The sequence below is a fragment of the Rhinolophus sinicus genome, linkage group LG01, assembly GCF_036562045.2.
Source record: "Rhinolophus sinicus isolate RSC01 linkage group LG01, ASM3656204v1, whole genome shotgun sequence".
Classification (NCBI taxonomy): Eukaryota; Metazoa; Chordata; class Mammalia; order Chiroptera; family Rhinolophidae; genus Rhinolophus; species Rhinolophus sinicus.
In genome coordinates this window covers 12,151,424-12,163,951 of record NC_133751.1, presented here as the reverse complement: position 1 = coordinate 12,163,951, position 12,528 = coordinate 12,151,424, and the positions used below count along the sequence as shown (strand labels likewise).

The following is a 12,528-nucleotide window of genomic DNA, read 5'->3' as shown; positions in this document are numbered from 1 at the left end:
GCAAATATTACCAGCGTGCAGGCTACCTTTAATAAAAAACAAATTTAGACAATTTTCTAAATGGTTAAGGTCACTTGTATTCAATCATATAAGAGTAACACAAGATCAAGTTAATATTTTTCTAAATTATTGGGAAATCAGGTAATTTCAATCAAAATAGTTCTGATGTTACATGGTAGTCTAAGATTTGGTTGTCATTGTTTGAACAGACAGCAACATGGTCATTATAAATAATGCAGGAAGTACACATAGTGTCTCATAAGAGAATGTCTTGAACAGAAGAGCAATCTAGAATTTCTCAGAAGAAGCCATAAGACCAGTATCTTCCATAGCAGCATGGATGGTAAGAAGAATATCCATAGCCACCGTAGCCATAGCCAAGGCCACCATAGCCATAGCCCAGGCCACCATAGCCATAGCCCAGGCCACCATAGTAATTGTTGTAGAAGCACATGGTGTGAGCAGATGAAAAACTCAGTTGAAGAGCAGAGTCGAATTCTAGAGTTTGATGTTAAGGTATACACAGGGCCTTATTTACCAACTGAGTGGTATGTGGGGCAAACCACAGGTACTGTTGGATTCATGTTCCAAACTAATTGAATTATAATCATCTCCAGAATTCCTCACAAATCACATACCCAAGATAATTTTGCTGTGTGTTAGGATGCCTGTAATGAAATCATGTGCTTTTAATGAAAGATTCTTCTCCTACTTTGGTGGCTTGTTCATTTCAGATGTGAAATCTAAGCTATATTACTAGCTACCATGTGATCATATGACCCATACAGGTTTCACTTCTTGAAAATTCTTCTTTTCCTTTAATAATATCCTTTTTTTCTATCTGTATATATACAGCCTTGAGAACAAAAGTGTGGCTTCCAAGAGGTAGGGAAGGATGCAAAGTTTGTGCAGAAGACATGGAGCAAACATAGTGAAGACCTGACAGGGTTCAGTTGTAAATCATTGAATGATTAATGTTGTTTATTACTGTTTTGTGAAGCAATATTATTCACGTTTGTTTGCAATTATCATACATATGCATCTATTATTTTGTATATTATCAAAAGCTATAGTAGAGTCCCTGAAATTTAAATCCATGGACCACAGTTATATAAAATAGAAAGATTTATCCTATTAGTAATTGCAGTTTAAAAATCATTCTAAAACTATCAAATTAATTGACACCATGTACCTCCTGCTATGACAAAACTAAATATGCACATCTCTGTAGTATTCATGCCCAAAATGTATAACCTCTTCTTTGCTATCAGAAAACAGAAAAACCCAAATTGAGGAACATGCTACAAAACATTTCACTTTTTAAAATTGTCAATACCATAAAAGTTAAAGAAAAAACTGAGAAACCATCACCAATTGGAGGACACTAAAGAGGTTAGACAACCAAATGCCAGGTGGGATCTTGGATTGGATCCTGGAATTAAAAACTTTTTTTTAAAAAGACACTAATGGAAAAAATGTGAAATCTAAATAAGATGTGTAGATTAGTTAAGAATATTGTACAAGGTTAATTTACTAGTTTTGATCATTGTGCACTGTGCTTGGTTATGAACGATATTAACATAGGTGTAACTGGTGAAGGGTTTATGGGAAATGTCTAAATATTTTTGCAACACTTGGTAACTAAAGTTATTTCAAAATGAAAAAGTTGGAAAGAAGAATTTTTAAATGCTACTTGACTCATTGAGTTGGTTATGTATTAGTTCTTTCGCATTTCAAAGTTTTAAAAATCACTGTATGTTAGGCATTGTTATGAACACTGGGGATGGAGCAGTGAGCAGTACAAACAAGATCCCTATTGTAATGGAGCTTATATTCTAGATTGAGCAAGACAGGAAATGCAGGCAGACATTTGAAAGCAAATATTAAAAGTGAATGAGATAATTTCTGATAGTGAAGTCTATTTAAATAATAAATCAAGTTGATGTAAGGTAAATTTAGAGTACTTGTGAGAGGTTACTTCAGAATGGATGGTCTGGAAAAGCCTCTCTGAGAGAATTGAGGGAGGAGAAGATTCTAGCCATTTCTGCGATTACTTTCAGAGGTTCACTAGCTCAAAGGCAAAGGCTTTAAGTTGAGAACAAACATGCTACATTTGCAGAGCAGAAAGGCCATTGATTTCCGTGTGCTATAAAGAGAGAAAGAGTGTTACAAGAAGCACTCTCAGATGTAACCGAGTCTATAATAGGGCAAAGTATAGAAACTGTTCTTTCTAAGCTTTGGGTTGCCATACATAGCAAATGAAAGTGTTGGATACCCAGATAAATTTGATTTTTAAATAAATAATATTTTGTATAAGCATATTCCATGCAATATTTGGGAAATTCAGTATTCTGAAATTCAAACTTAACTGGGTGCCCAGTATACTCTAGCAAACTTAATGTGGAAAGGCATGAAAAGACAAGCCACTTGGAAGGTCCTGGTCTCATTTATATCTTTCATACTTTAAAATGTTGGGAGGAAATATGGAAAGGATTCAGTGGTATAAAGAATCATGAACTTACTCCTCTTAAATTTTGGATGACCATTAACAATCTAAGGAGATGTCAAGTGATCATTTGGATACATAAAGATATAAAAGATAAATAGATAGATGATAGATATAGATAGAATAGATAGATGATAGATAGATGATAGATATAGATAGATAGATAGATAGATAGATAGATAGATAGATAGATAGATAGATAGATAGATAGATAGATAGATGAGAGAGAGGGAAAGAGAGAGACAGGGAGAGAGACAGAGAGAGAGAGAGAGAGAGAGAGAGAGAGAGAGAGAGGAGTTGGAAATCTGAATAGAGATTAATTGTCTAAATTAATGTATCCAAAATTACCCATTTAAAGAGAATTTAAATAGAAACTGTAAGGGGCACCCTCACACTTGAGAACAACATCTGAAAAAGAGAAAAATCACAGAAAAGGAGCAGCTGGTGATATTGGGATTAAACCAAATGGGTGTGATAGGATGTAGGTAAGGGTTGGAGAGCCTACAGAAGTGAAGAGATTGATGAATCTGAATGCTACGCAGAGCTGTAGTAAGATGAAGATTAAACATCTAGACTCCACAAGACCGGGCCGTTGGTGATCCCTGCAGGACAGTTTTGGTAGAGTGGTGGGGACCAAAGTCCAAAAAGTATGAGGAAAAGATGAAGAGAGAATAGAAAGCTACCATGGAAATACATGTGAGGTTTTGCAACGCAACAGAAAAAAAGTGAGGGACAATAGCTGGAGAAGATTGAAGGGACAAAGGTGATTGTTTTGTTCTAGTTTTGATTATGGAATGTACTTAAGAACTAAATATAGTTTAGAAAACTATATAGCAGAAAAACTATATAGCAGAAAAAAATTAAGGCATCTCATTGGGTGCAATGCTCTTGCTATCATTATTAGAAACAGCAACTGAATTCTTAAACAAATTAACTCCAGGAAGTAAATCTATGAAGATATTACCTTACAAGTGTTGTTATTAGTTACACTGCATTCCACAAAATAATGTCTTTTATAGCTACTTAAATGAATACTGGGGAAAAAACCCAAATTGACTATAGTTTTTGTTTGTTTGTTTTATTAATTGATGCAATTTAGTCATACTAATTTCAGGTGATATTCTAAAAAATTAGCCCAGAGAAAGACTTATCATGTTATTTAAATTAAAATTTTACTGGAAATTTATTCTATGTTATTACGTCATCGGTTTTGCAATGTGATAGTTGAGGCTACTTTTATTTTCTGTATGGGAAATTTAAAAATGATAAAGATGTCCTCTAATTCTAATAGCTCACCCCAGTGAATGGTGACTAAATTATCACTGTAATGTATCTATTTCACAAAAATAAACTACCAAAAGACACACATGTAAAGAACACTCAAAAATATATATTGGATGAATAGTTGAATGTGTTTGATCAAATTCTTAGTAAGAAAACATTCTACTTCATTAAGAGGCATTTTTTGACTCATTAGATTACTTATCAAGACAAGTGAATAGGTAAATTTTAAAAACTTTGTGTCTTCATTCTTATAATCTTCAGAGCAGAGTGGAGTAAAATATAGGGTGTGCCCAACATCTCATACTCTGTTTGCCAAAGGTGATGAGTGGATACATAAAAATAGTATTTTGACTGAGAAATATTAGAATAACAGAAATCTATTGATTATATATTAATGTGTGAATGCCACCTCCCCACATTCATTCTCTTAAAGATACAAAAGTATGTCTTTTTTCTCTAACATGGAACTATTCTCACTTTTCTGGTGATAAGGATTCATATAGCAATTTGAATAAAGACAATAAAAATGCTGGGGCTATGCAAGAGAACTCAGTGTGAATGGTTACAAAGAATACTGATTGGATATCTTGATAAAGGAACAGATCTCTGTTTAATACCTTGATAAATATAAATGTATGCTGTCAAGCCCATTGAATAGTTACGTAGAATAAAATCCTAATATTAAGGAGCATACTAACTATACTCAATTTTGAGAAAAAGTGGAAAAATTGGAATCCAATGAATAACTTCTTTTCCAGTACTTCAGTAGAAATTGAACAGAAATGAGAATTCGACTCATTAGTATAAATAGAAAAGTATAATGCATTTTGCTCTGACTTAGTTTTTTGGAAATTTTAGTTAATTGGATTATTATCAACGTCATGGAGATGAAAGATGCACTATGGTATCAGAATAGCAAAGAAACTGAATCCCTGAAGGAGATAATTAATTTGGATCAAGAGCAGAAAAACTCATGAGTCAAAAAGAGTGTTTATTCTTGTAAAATATTTTTTTTCAAATTAGTGAAATTAACTGGGGCAAAGAGTAAATAAGATTGAGACTACCAAATGTGTTCTTTCTTGATATAAAGATGGCTATAGGAGGTTTAAAACAAATATCTAATATGGGGCAGGACTATGTACATGTGAGTATGTGAGTGTCTCTTCACCTTCTAAAGCTCAATTGGATAAGAGGAGTCCAAAACGAGAGGCCAAAACCACAAGCCTCCTGAGTACCTCAGACTTTTTCTTATGATTGAAGAACAACAAACTAATTAGATTAGTCATAAGATTAGCCAACTTCATGACACGTGGTGGGTCCCACTCACACTGAGAGCATATAAAAGGCCCTCTGCAGGGAGAAGTGTCCAGACTGAAGTCACCTACACCCCTTCTCTACCCAAGAATAACCTCAACAGCCAACACCATGTGCGGCTACTACGGAAACTACTATGGGGGCCTCGGCTATGGCTGTGGCTATGGAGGGCTGGGCTGCGGCTATGGCTCCTGCTATGGCTGTGGCTTCCGCAGACTGGGCTGCGGCTATGGCTGTGGCTATGGATATGGCTCCCGCTCTCTCTGTGGCTGTGGCTATGGATATGGCTCTGGCTTTGGCTACTATTGAGGATGCCATGGGAGACTCTCATCCTCTGTGCCTGGACTTCCGGATTCAACAACTCTCAACTCCATGTGTCATATGCCTGTCCCTTGAGTGATATTATCTTGCTTGATTGAGGTCAAGTATGGCTTGCTGTTGACCTTCATTCTAAACTAAAAATTCCCTGAATTTACCTCATTACTTGGGATGAGGTGAATTCACCTGTAACCCCACACTTCCACTTTCATCAGGAGATGATGTCACAGTAACTGCCTTCATAAGACTTTCATGCTGGACTTTGTTTCTCTGCTGCCCTAATAAACTGGCTTAATCCAAACAACAACGTGTGTTTTTATTTGTCATTTGATGTCTCAAGTTTCTTACTGATATTTTTTTGGTTTGCAAGAAAGGCAACACTTGTCTCCTGAGGGGGTTATTTTACCTCAGTATTTCTGGGTCAATTCCGTTGTCAACTGTCTTAGAAAAGTATAATTTTTTTTTTTTTTTTGAAACTTTAGTTTCCTCCTCTGATACTCAGGGAGTAATATTTGTTATGCTGGGTAATTCTCAACAATAAATGCAGTATTATTTATAAATTAAGCATTGTGTGGTGCATGGTAAATATTGAAGAAATATAATAACTTGCCCAAGTTTCACATTCTTCTATCTCTTTAAATAAATGAATGTTGTAACATCCTTCTCTACATCTAGTCCTTTTAAAAAAATATTTTAACAAAAGAAACATCCTAAGGAATGTTTTTACAATCTATTCACTTTGTAAGGTAGTAGACTGTAAAACTATTTGGCTTGAAGGGTGGGCCGTAATAATTAGATGATACATTTCAGGCATAGACAAAGAGTCAAGGTCACACGCTGCAGTAACCAAGGAGTTGTTTAGGTCTGTGGTCTCAGCTGAGAAAGGACCTGCCTCCAAGTTCACATACTTGGCAGAATTCAGTTCCTTGTGTATAAGTGACGTGCTCAACACTGACTGTTGCCTGGAATCCCTTGCAGGAGGTATTTAGCTAAAGGCTACTTTCATCTCCAAGAGGCTGTCTAAAGCTCCTTGTCATGTGGGTTCCCAAATATGCTTGCTTGTTTTCCCAAAGCCAGGAATGAAAAGAGTCTCCAGCAAGATGGGTGCTACAATCACATATAATTTTATGTAACATAATCATATACTCACAATCATACATATATTTCATTACCTTTGCCATATTCTATGTCAGAAGTCAGAAGTTTGCCCACACTCAAGAGGAAGGGGTCACACAAGGCATTGACATCAAGAGGCAGAAAACATGCAAGCACCTTCAAAGTATGTCCACCACTGATATCAAAGCTATGCCTCCCTCCTCATGACAATTAGGAAGTTTGTCTGCATTTGCAGGGCGTTGGAACAATTTAGAGCACATTCGGATTATCTTGGCTGTGAAAATTTGATAGAATTTCCCTGAGAAGTTATCTGGACCTGGAATATTTTGTGGGATATTCCCTTAAAATTTTTCTTTGTTCTAAGGAAATCAGCCTCTTTATAACTTCTAAATGTAATGGTCTGAATTTTGGTAATCTGTATTTCCCTAGGAAATTATGTATTGCATTTAGGTGTTCAAATTTATGTCCATAAAGATCTACTTAGTAGACTCATATAATTTTTAAAACTTCTTGTTTCCATGTTTATTTCTCTCTTATTTATTATTTTCTATATGACTTTCTCCTTTTCTTCTTTGATTAAATTAGCAAATGATTTATAAATGTAATCTCTTCAAATACTAGCATTTTGAATTATTAAATAGCATTTTGAATTATTAAAGTGTTCTTTTGTTTTGTTTTGTTTTGTTTTCTGGTCTCTATTTCATTGATTTTTGCAAGTCTGTTAATTTCTCCTTGCATTGTTTTTGGTTTACTTAGTTGTTCTTTATGAAGTTTTTCTTAGCTGGGATAGTAAGTTATTGGTGATATTTCAGCCATTTACCATGACAAAAATATTTAGCACTATGAATATTCTCTAATTACTGCTTGAAACATTTTAATAGATTGTGTTAAGTACTTTTTTATTACCATCATTTAATTTGAAATCCTATCATTTCAGAATATATTTCCTTTTTCACCTAAGAATTTTTTAACCAAAAATTTACTTTTCATGCTAAGGGGATTTTTTGGTCTTTGTTTTGTTAGCAGTCTCTGGATTGTTGCATAACAATCACAGCGTGTTCTGTTGAGTATTTCTACTTTAAACATTTACTAATTTTTTAATAACGTTATTTATAATCAATTTTTGTATATTTTCCGTGGAAGTTTGCAAAGAAGATTTACTCCCTACTATCAGTGTAGAAGTGGACATCCATAATCGCTACCTATTTAATTACACTGTTTAGGTATTCTCTAGCCTTTACCTTTTCTACTTGATCTGTTTCCTCTGAAAGTAGTATATTAAAGTTGCCCACCCTTAGTGTGTTTCTATTTATGTCTCTGTAGAAGATATATAGATGACAGATAGATAAATAGATAGATAGATGATAGATATGAAGGTGGAGATATACACAGATATAGGTACAGATACAGATATGGATACAGATACATATAAATATACTGTTTTCATATAGATGGTTTCTGTGTTTGGGGTACATAAATAAAATACTCACAAGTGTATTTTTATTTACAATTTTTTTAGAGAGAAATATTGGGATTCAACTACCTAGGCTATTCCAATTTTCTTAAGTTACTCATAAGAAGGTTGTATAACTACTTAGTGCAATTTGCCAGTGAAGACATTTGGCCTTTAGTTTTCTTTCGGGAAATGATTTTTAAATTATAGATACATTTTCTTCATCAGATATATGTTATTCAGATTAAATGAGTCAGTTTTGGTAGTTTGTGTATCTAAAAGAAATTTTCTATTTCACCTATGTTGCAGAATTTATTGAAATAACATCTTTCATAATATCCACTTAAAATTTTTGTTTCCTCTACCATCTTAAAAGACATTATTTCTTTTATTCTTCATGTTGACAGTTTGTATAGTCTCTCTAATACTCTTGATTGATCTGTGTAGAATTTATCAATTTGATTGATCAGTTCAAAGTGGCAATTTTGTGTATTATTGATTTTATCTACAGTTTGTCCATTTTCTACTGAGTTGATACCACTCTTGTCTTTATTTTTTCTTTATTCATCTTACTTTATATTTGACTTTCTCTTCCTTTCTAGCTTTTTATAGAAGCTTAGAGCATTGATTTTTACAAGGTCCTTTTTTTCTAACATAAATAAAACTATAAATGTCCTTCTAATCACTTCTTCAGTTGTAAATCAGACATTTGGTATGACGTATTCCTTTATTAATCAATTTAAAATACTTTCTAATTTCCCATGTAATTCCTTTTTTGATCCACATGTTATTTAAAGGGAGGTATTGCCCAGGAAGACTCAGTTCTCAAGTATCTGAGACTCTCTGACTCCTCCAAAAGACATCCTGGCAGGAAGGGAGATAGGTGGGAGTTCTTACCATGCCAATACTCCACCAAATAACACACAGCAGACAGGCTGGTAAAACTCCTTCTGCATTTTTGTGCAGCAATGTCAGGGGTCAGTGGGACAACCAGTGGCACGAGATAAACCAAACAGATAACATAACATGGCAACAATGCTGAAAATTATGAATCATAGCCCATAAGGCCCTTGTGTTAAACCTAAACAGGGTGACTACTTGCTTTAAAAAAAGATTTAAATAAGACCAAGATGCTCTTAATGTACAAAATTTCTATCATACCATCGTATGAGGAAACAAACAGAAATGCAGCTTAAATAAGAAAAGACAATCAGCTGACACTAACACTATGTGAATGAGATGTTCAAGTTAACTGACATAGATTTTAAAATAGTCATCATAAAAATGTTTCAATAACCAAATTATCTTGAAATATTTAGGTTGAAAAAAGGAAGATAGATAGATAGATAGATAGATAGATAGATAGAGATAGAGATAGACATAGATAGAGATATAGATGATATAGATAGATAGATCTATAGATCTGTTTATATATATAGATTGATATATAGCTCTGTATAGATCTATATAGATAGATAAAAAGATATAGATAGATATAGATATTTGGATATATTTCAAACAGATGCTTAGAAAGCTGGAATGGATGTAATAATATCAGACTAAATAGGCAAAATAGACTTTAAAACAAAGAGTTTTAATAGAGATAGAAAGTGATATTTTATAATGATGAAAAGGGCAATATATCAGGAAGATATAACAATTTAAATCAATATGTACCGAACAACAGAGCACCAAAATGCACGAATCAAAAATTGAGAGAACTGAAAGCAGAGGAGACTTCAATATTCACAGTTGGAGGTTTCAATATCCCACTTTGATAATGGATAGAACAACTATATAGATTAAAATATAAATAGACTTGAGAAACACTGTAAGCCAGCTAGATCTAACGGACTTCTAGAGAGCATTTAGCACAACTACAAAAGAATACAAATTGCTCTCAAGTACATATATAGAATGTCTTCCAAAATAGATCATATAATAGGCCAAAAACAAGTCAATGAATTTAAAGAATTGAAATCATACATAATCCCATGTTTTGTCTGTCTTCAACTGCTAGAGGAAGACAAATCTCATAATTTTCTCCTCTAGATGCTTCCATAAAACATGCATTGGGGTTGGGTAGGGGACAGTTTAACATTTTTGCCAGCCTCACACTTTAATCTTTATTTAGAAATAATTTGGTATGGACCATTGTTTGTGTAAGGTACCACAAATTGTAAAATAAGTCACCAGCATATTAATACAGATTATTGATGTATAGTTTATCATTGTTGATATTATTATTAATACTTAATACAAATAACAAATGGAAAGAATCAAGAGAAGTTATTATAAACAGCTTTACTGAACATTACTCAGACTACCAGGATCAAGGATACAGTTTGAAGCTTTTATTTTGAATCAGACTTGTGTTTCCATGCGTATAGTCTACTCAAGCCACTGCCTTGTTAGGAAAGATGACAGATCTCTTTCCGAAAGGCAAGCAGAGACGGACCCCCTGAAAGTGTCACTAAAACAGACTTCAAATTCTATATCTTCCTGGAACAACATGAAAATCCTAGACAGATAAGCTCCCTGTGCCGCTACAATGCAGAAGATGAGTTCAAGAACATATTGCCAATGAGTGAAAAGAAACAGCAATAATATAAAATTTAGAAGAAAAATTTACATCTGCCAAGAGGCAAATTTAAATATCAAGTATCAAGAAAAAATGAAACAGTAACGAATTGAAATGGTGAGAAGAGGGACACTGCTTTGCCAATGTCTCTAGTCAAACTTTGAATATATTCAACATGAGGCTTTGATTAAATCAAGGTAGATAGTAGTAGCCATTGGATCTAGTTGAATATAACATTTTTCAAGCACTAGTTGAATATAACTATTCAACCATACATCTAAATTATCAACTATAGATATCCAAAGGGTGACCAATCTCAAACACAAGTACACACACATACACACACAAAATCTAGATAAATATACATGCAAATATTACCAGCGTGCAGGTTACCTTTAATGAAAAACAAATTTAGACAATTTTCCAAGTGGTTAAGGTCACTTGTATTCAATCATATAAGAGTAACACAAGATCAAATTAATATTTTTCTAAATTATTGGGAAATCAGGTAATTTCAATCAAAATAGTTCTGATGTTACATGGTAGTCTAAGATTTGGTTGTCATTGTTTGAACAGACAGCAACATGGTCATTATAAATAATGCAGGACATACACATAGTGTCTCATGAGAGAATGTCTTGAACAGAAGAGCAATCTAGAATTTCTCAGAAGAAGCCATAAGACCAGTATCTTCCATAGCAGCATGGACGGTAAGAAGAATATCCATAGCCACCGTAGCCATAGCCCAAGCCACCATAGCCATAGCTCAGGCCACCATAGTAGTTGTTGTAGAAGCACATGGTGTGAGCAGATGAAAAACTCAGTTGAAGAGCAGTCAATTTCTAGAGTTTGACAATAAAATCTATGCAGGGCCTTATATACCAACTGAGTGGTATGTGGGGCAAACCACAGGTACTGTTGGATTCAAGTTTCAAACTTATTGAATTATAATCATCTCCAGAATTCCTCACAAACTATATATCCAAGATAATTTTGCTGTGTGTTAGAATGCCTGTAATGAAATCATGTGCTTTTAATGAAAGATTCTTCTACTTTGGTGGCTTGTTCATTTCAGATGTGAAATCTAAGCTATATTACTAGCTACCATGTGATCATATGACCCGTACAGTTTTCACTTCTTGAAAATTCTTCTTTTCCTTTAATAATATCCTTTTTTTCTATCTGTATATATACAGCCTTGAGAACAAAAGTGTGGCTTCCAAGAGGTAGGGAAGGATGCAAAGTTTGTGCAGAAGACATGGAGCAAACATAGTGAAGACCTGACAGGGTTCAGTTGTAAATCATTGAATGATTAATGTTGTTTATTACTGTTTTGTGAAGCAATATTATTCATGTTTGTTTGCCATTAACATACATATGCATCTATTATTTTGTATATGATGAAAAGCCATAGTACAGTCCCTGAAATTTAAATCCATGGACTATAGTTATATAAAATAGAAAGATTTATCCTATTAGTAATTGCAGTTTAAAAATATATTCTAAAACTATCAAATTAATTGACACCATGTACCTCCTGCTATGACAAAACTAAATATGCACATCTCTGTAGTATTCATGCCCAAAATGTATAACCTCTTCTTTGCTATCAGAAAACAGAAAAACCCAAATTGAGGAACATGCTACAAAACATTTCACATTTTAAAATTGTCAATACCATAAAAGTTAAAGAAAAAACTGAGAAACCATCACCAATTGGAGGACACTAAAGAGATTAGACAACCAAATGCCAGGTGGGATCTTGGATTGGATCCTGGAATTAAAGAAAGAAAGAAAAAAAAAAAAGACACTAATGGAAAAAATGTGAAATCCAAATAAGATGTGTAGTTAAGAATATTGTACAAGGATAATTTACTAGTTTTGATCATTGTGCACTGTGCTTGGTTTTGAACAATATTAACATAGGTGTAACTGGTGAAGGGTATATGGAAAATG

At 33.7% G+C, this 12,528-nt stretch overlaps 2 protein-coding genes across 2 annotated transcripts; both read right to left on the bottom strand.

The window, feature by feature from the left end:
* Positions 1-298: 298 nt before the first annotated feature.
* Positions 299-454, bottom strand: LOC141571703 (keratin-associated protein 20-1-like). Its single transcript, XM_074333520.1, has one exon. The coding sequence runs from the start codon at positions 452-454 to the stop codon at positions 299-301; it is 156 nt and encodes a 51-aa protein (XP_074189621.1).
* Positions 455-11,237: 10,783 nt separating this feature from the next.
* On the bottom strand, positions 11,238-11,372 carry LOC141571694 (keratin-associated protein 20-1-like). Its single transcript, XM_074333458.1, has one exon. The coding sequence runs from the start codon at positions 11,370-11,372 to the stop codon at positions 11,238-11,240; it is 135 nt and encodes a 44-aa protein (XP_074189559.1).
* Between the last annotated feature and the right edge of the window lie 1,156 nt (positions 11,373-12,528).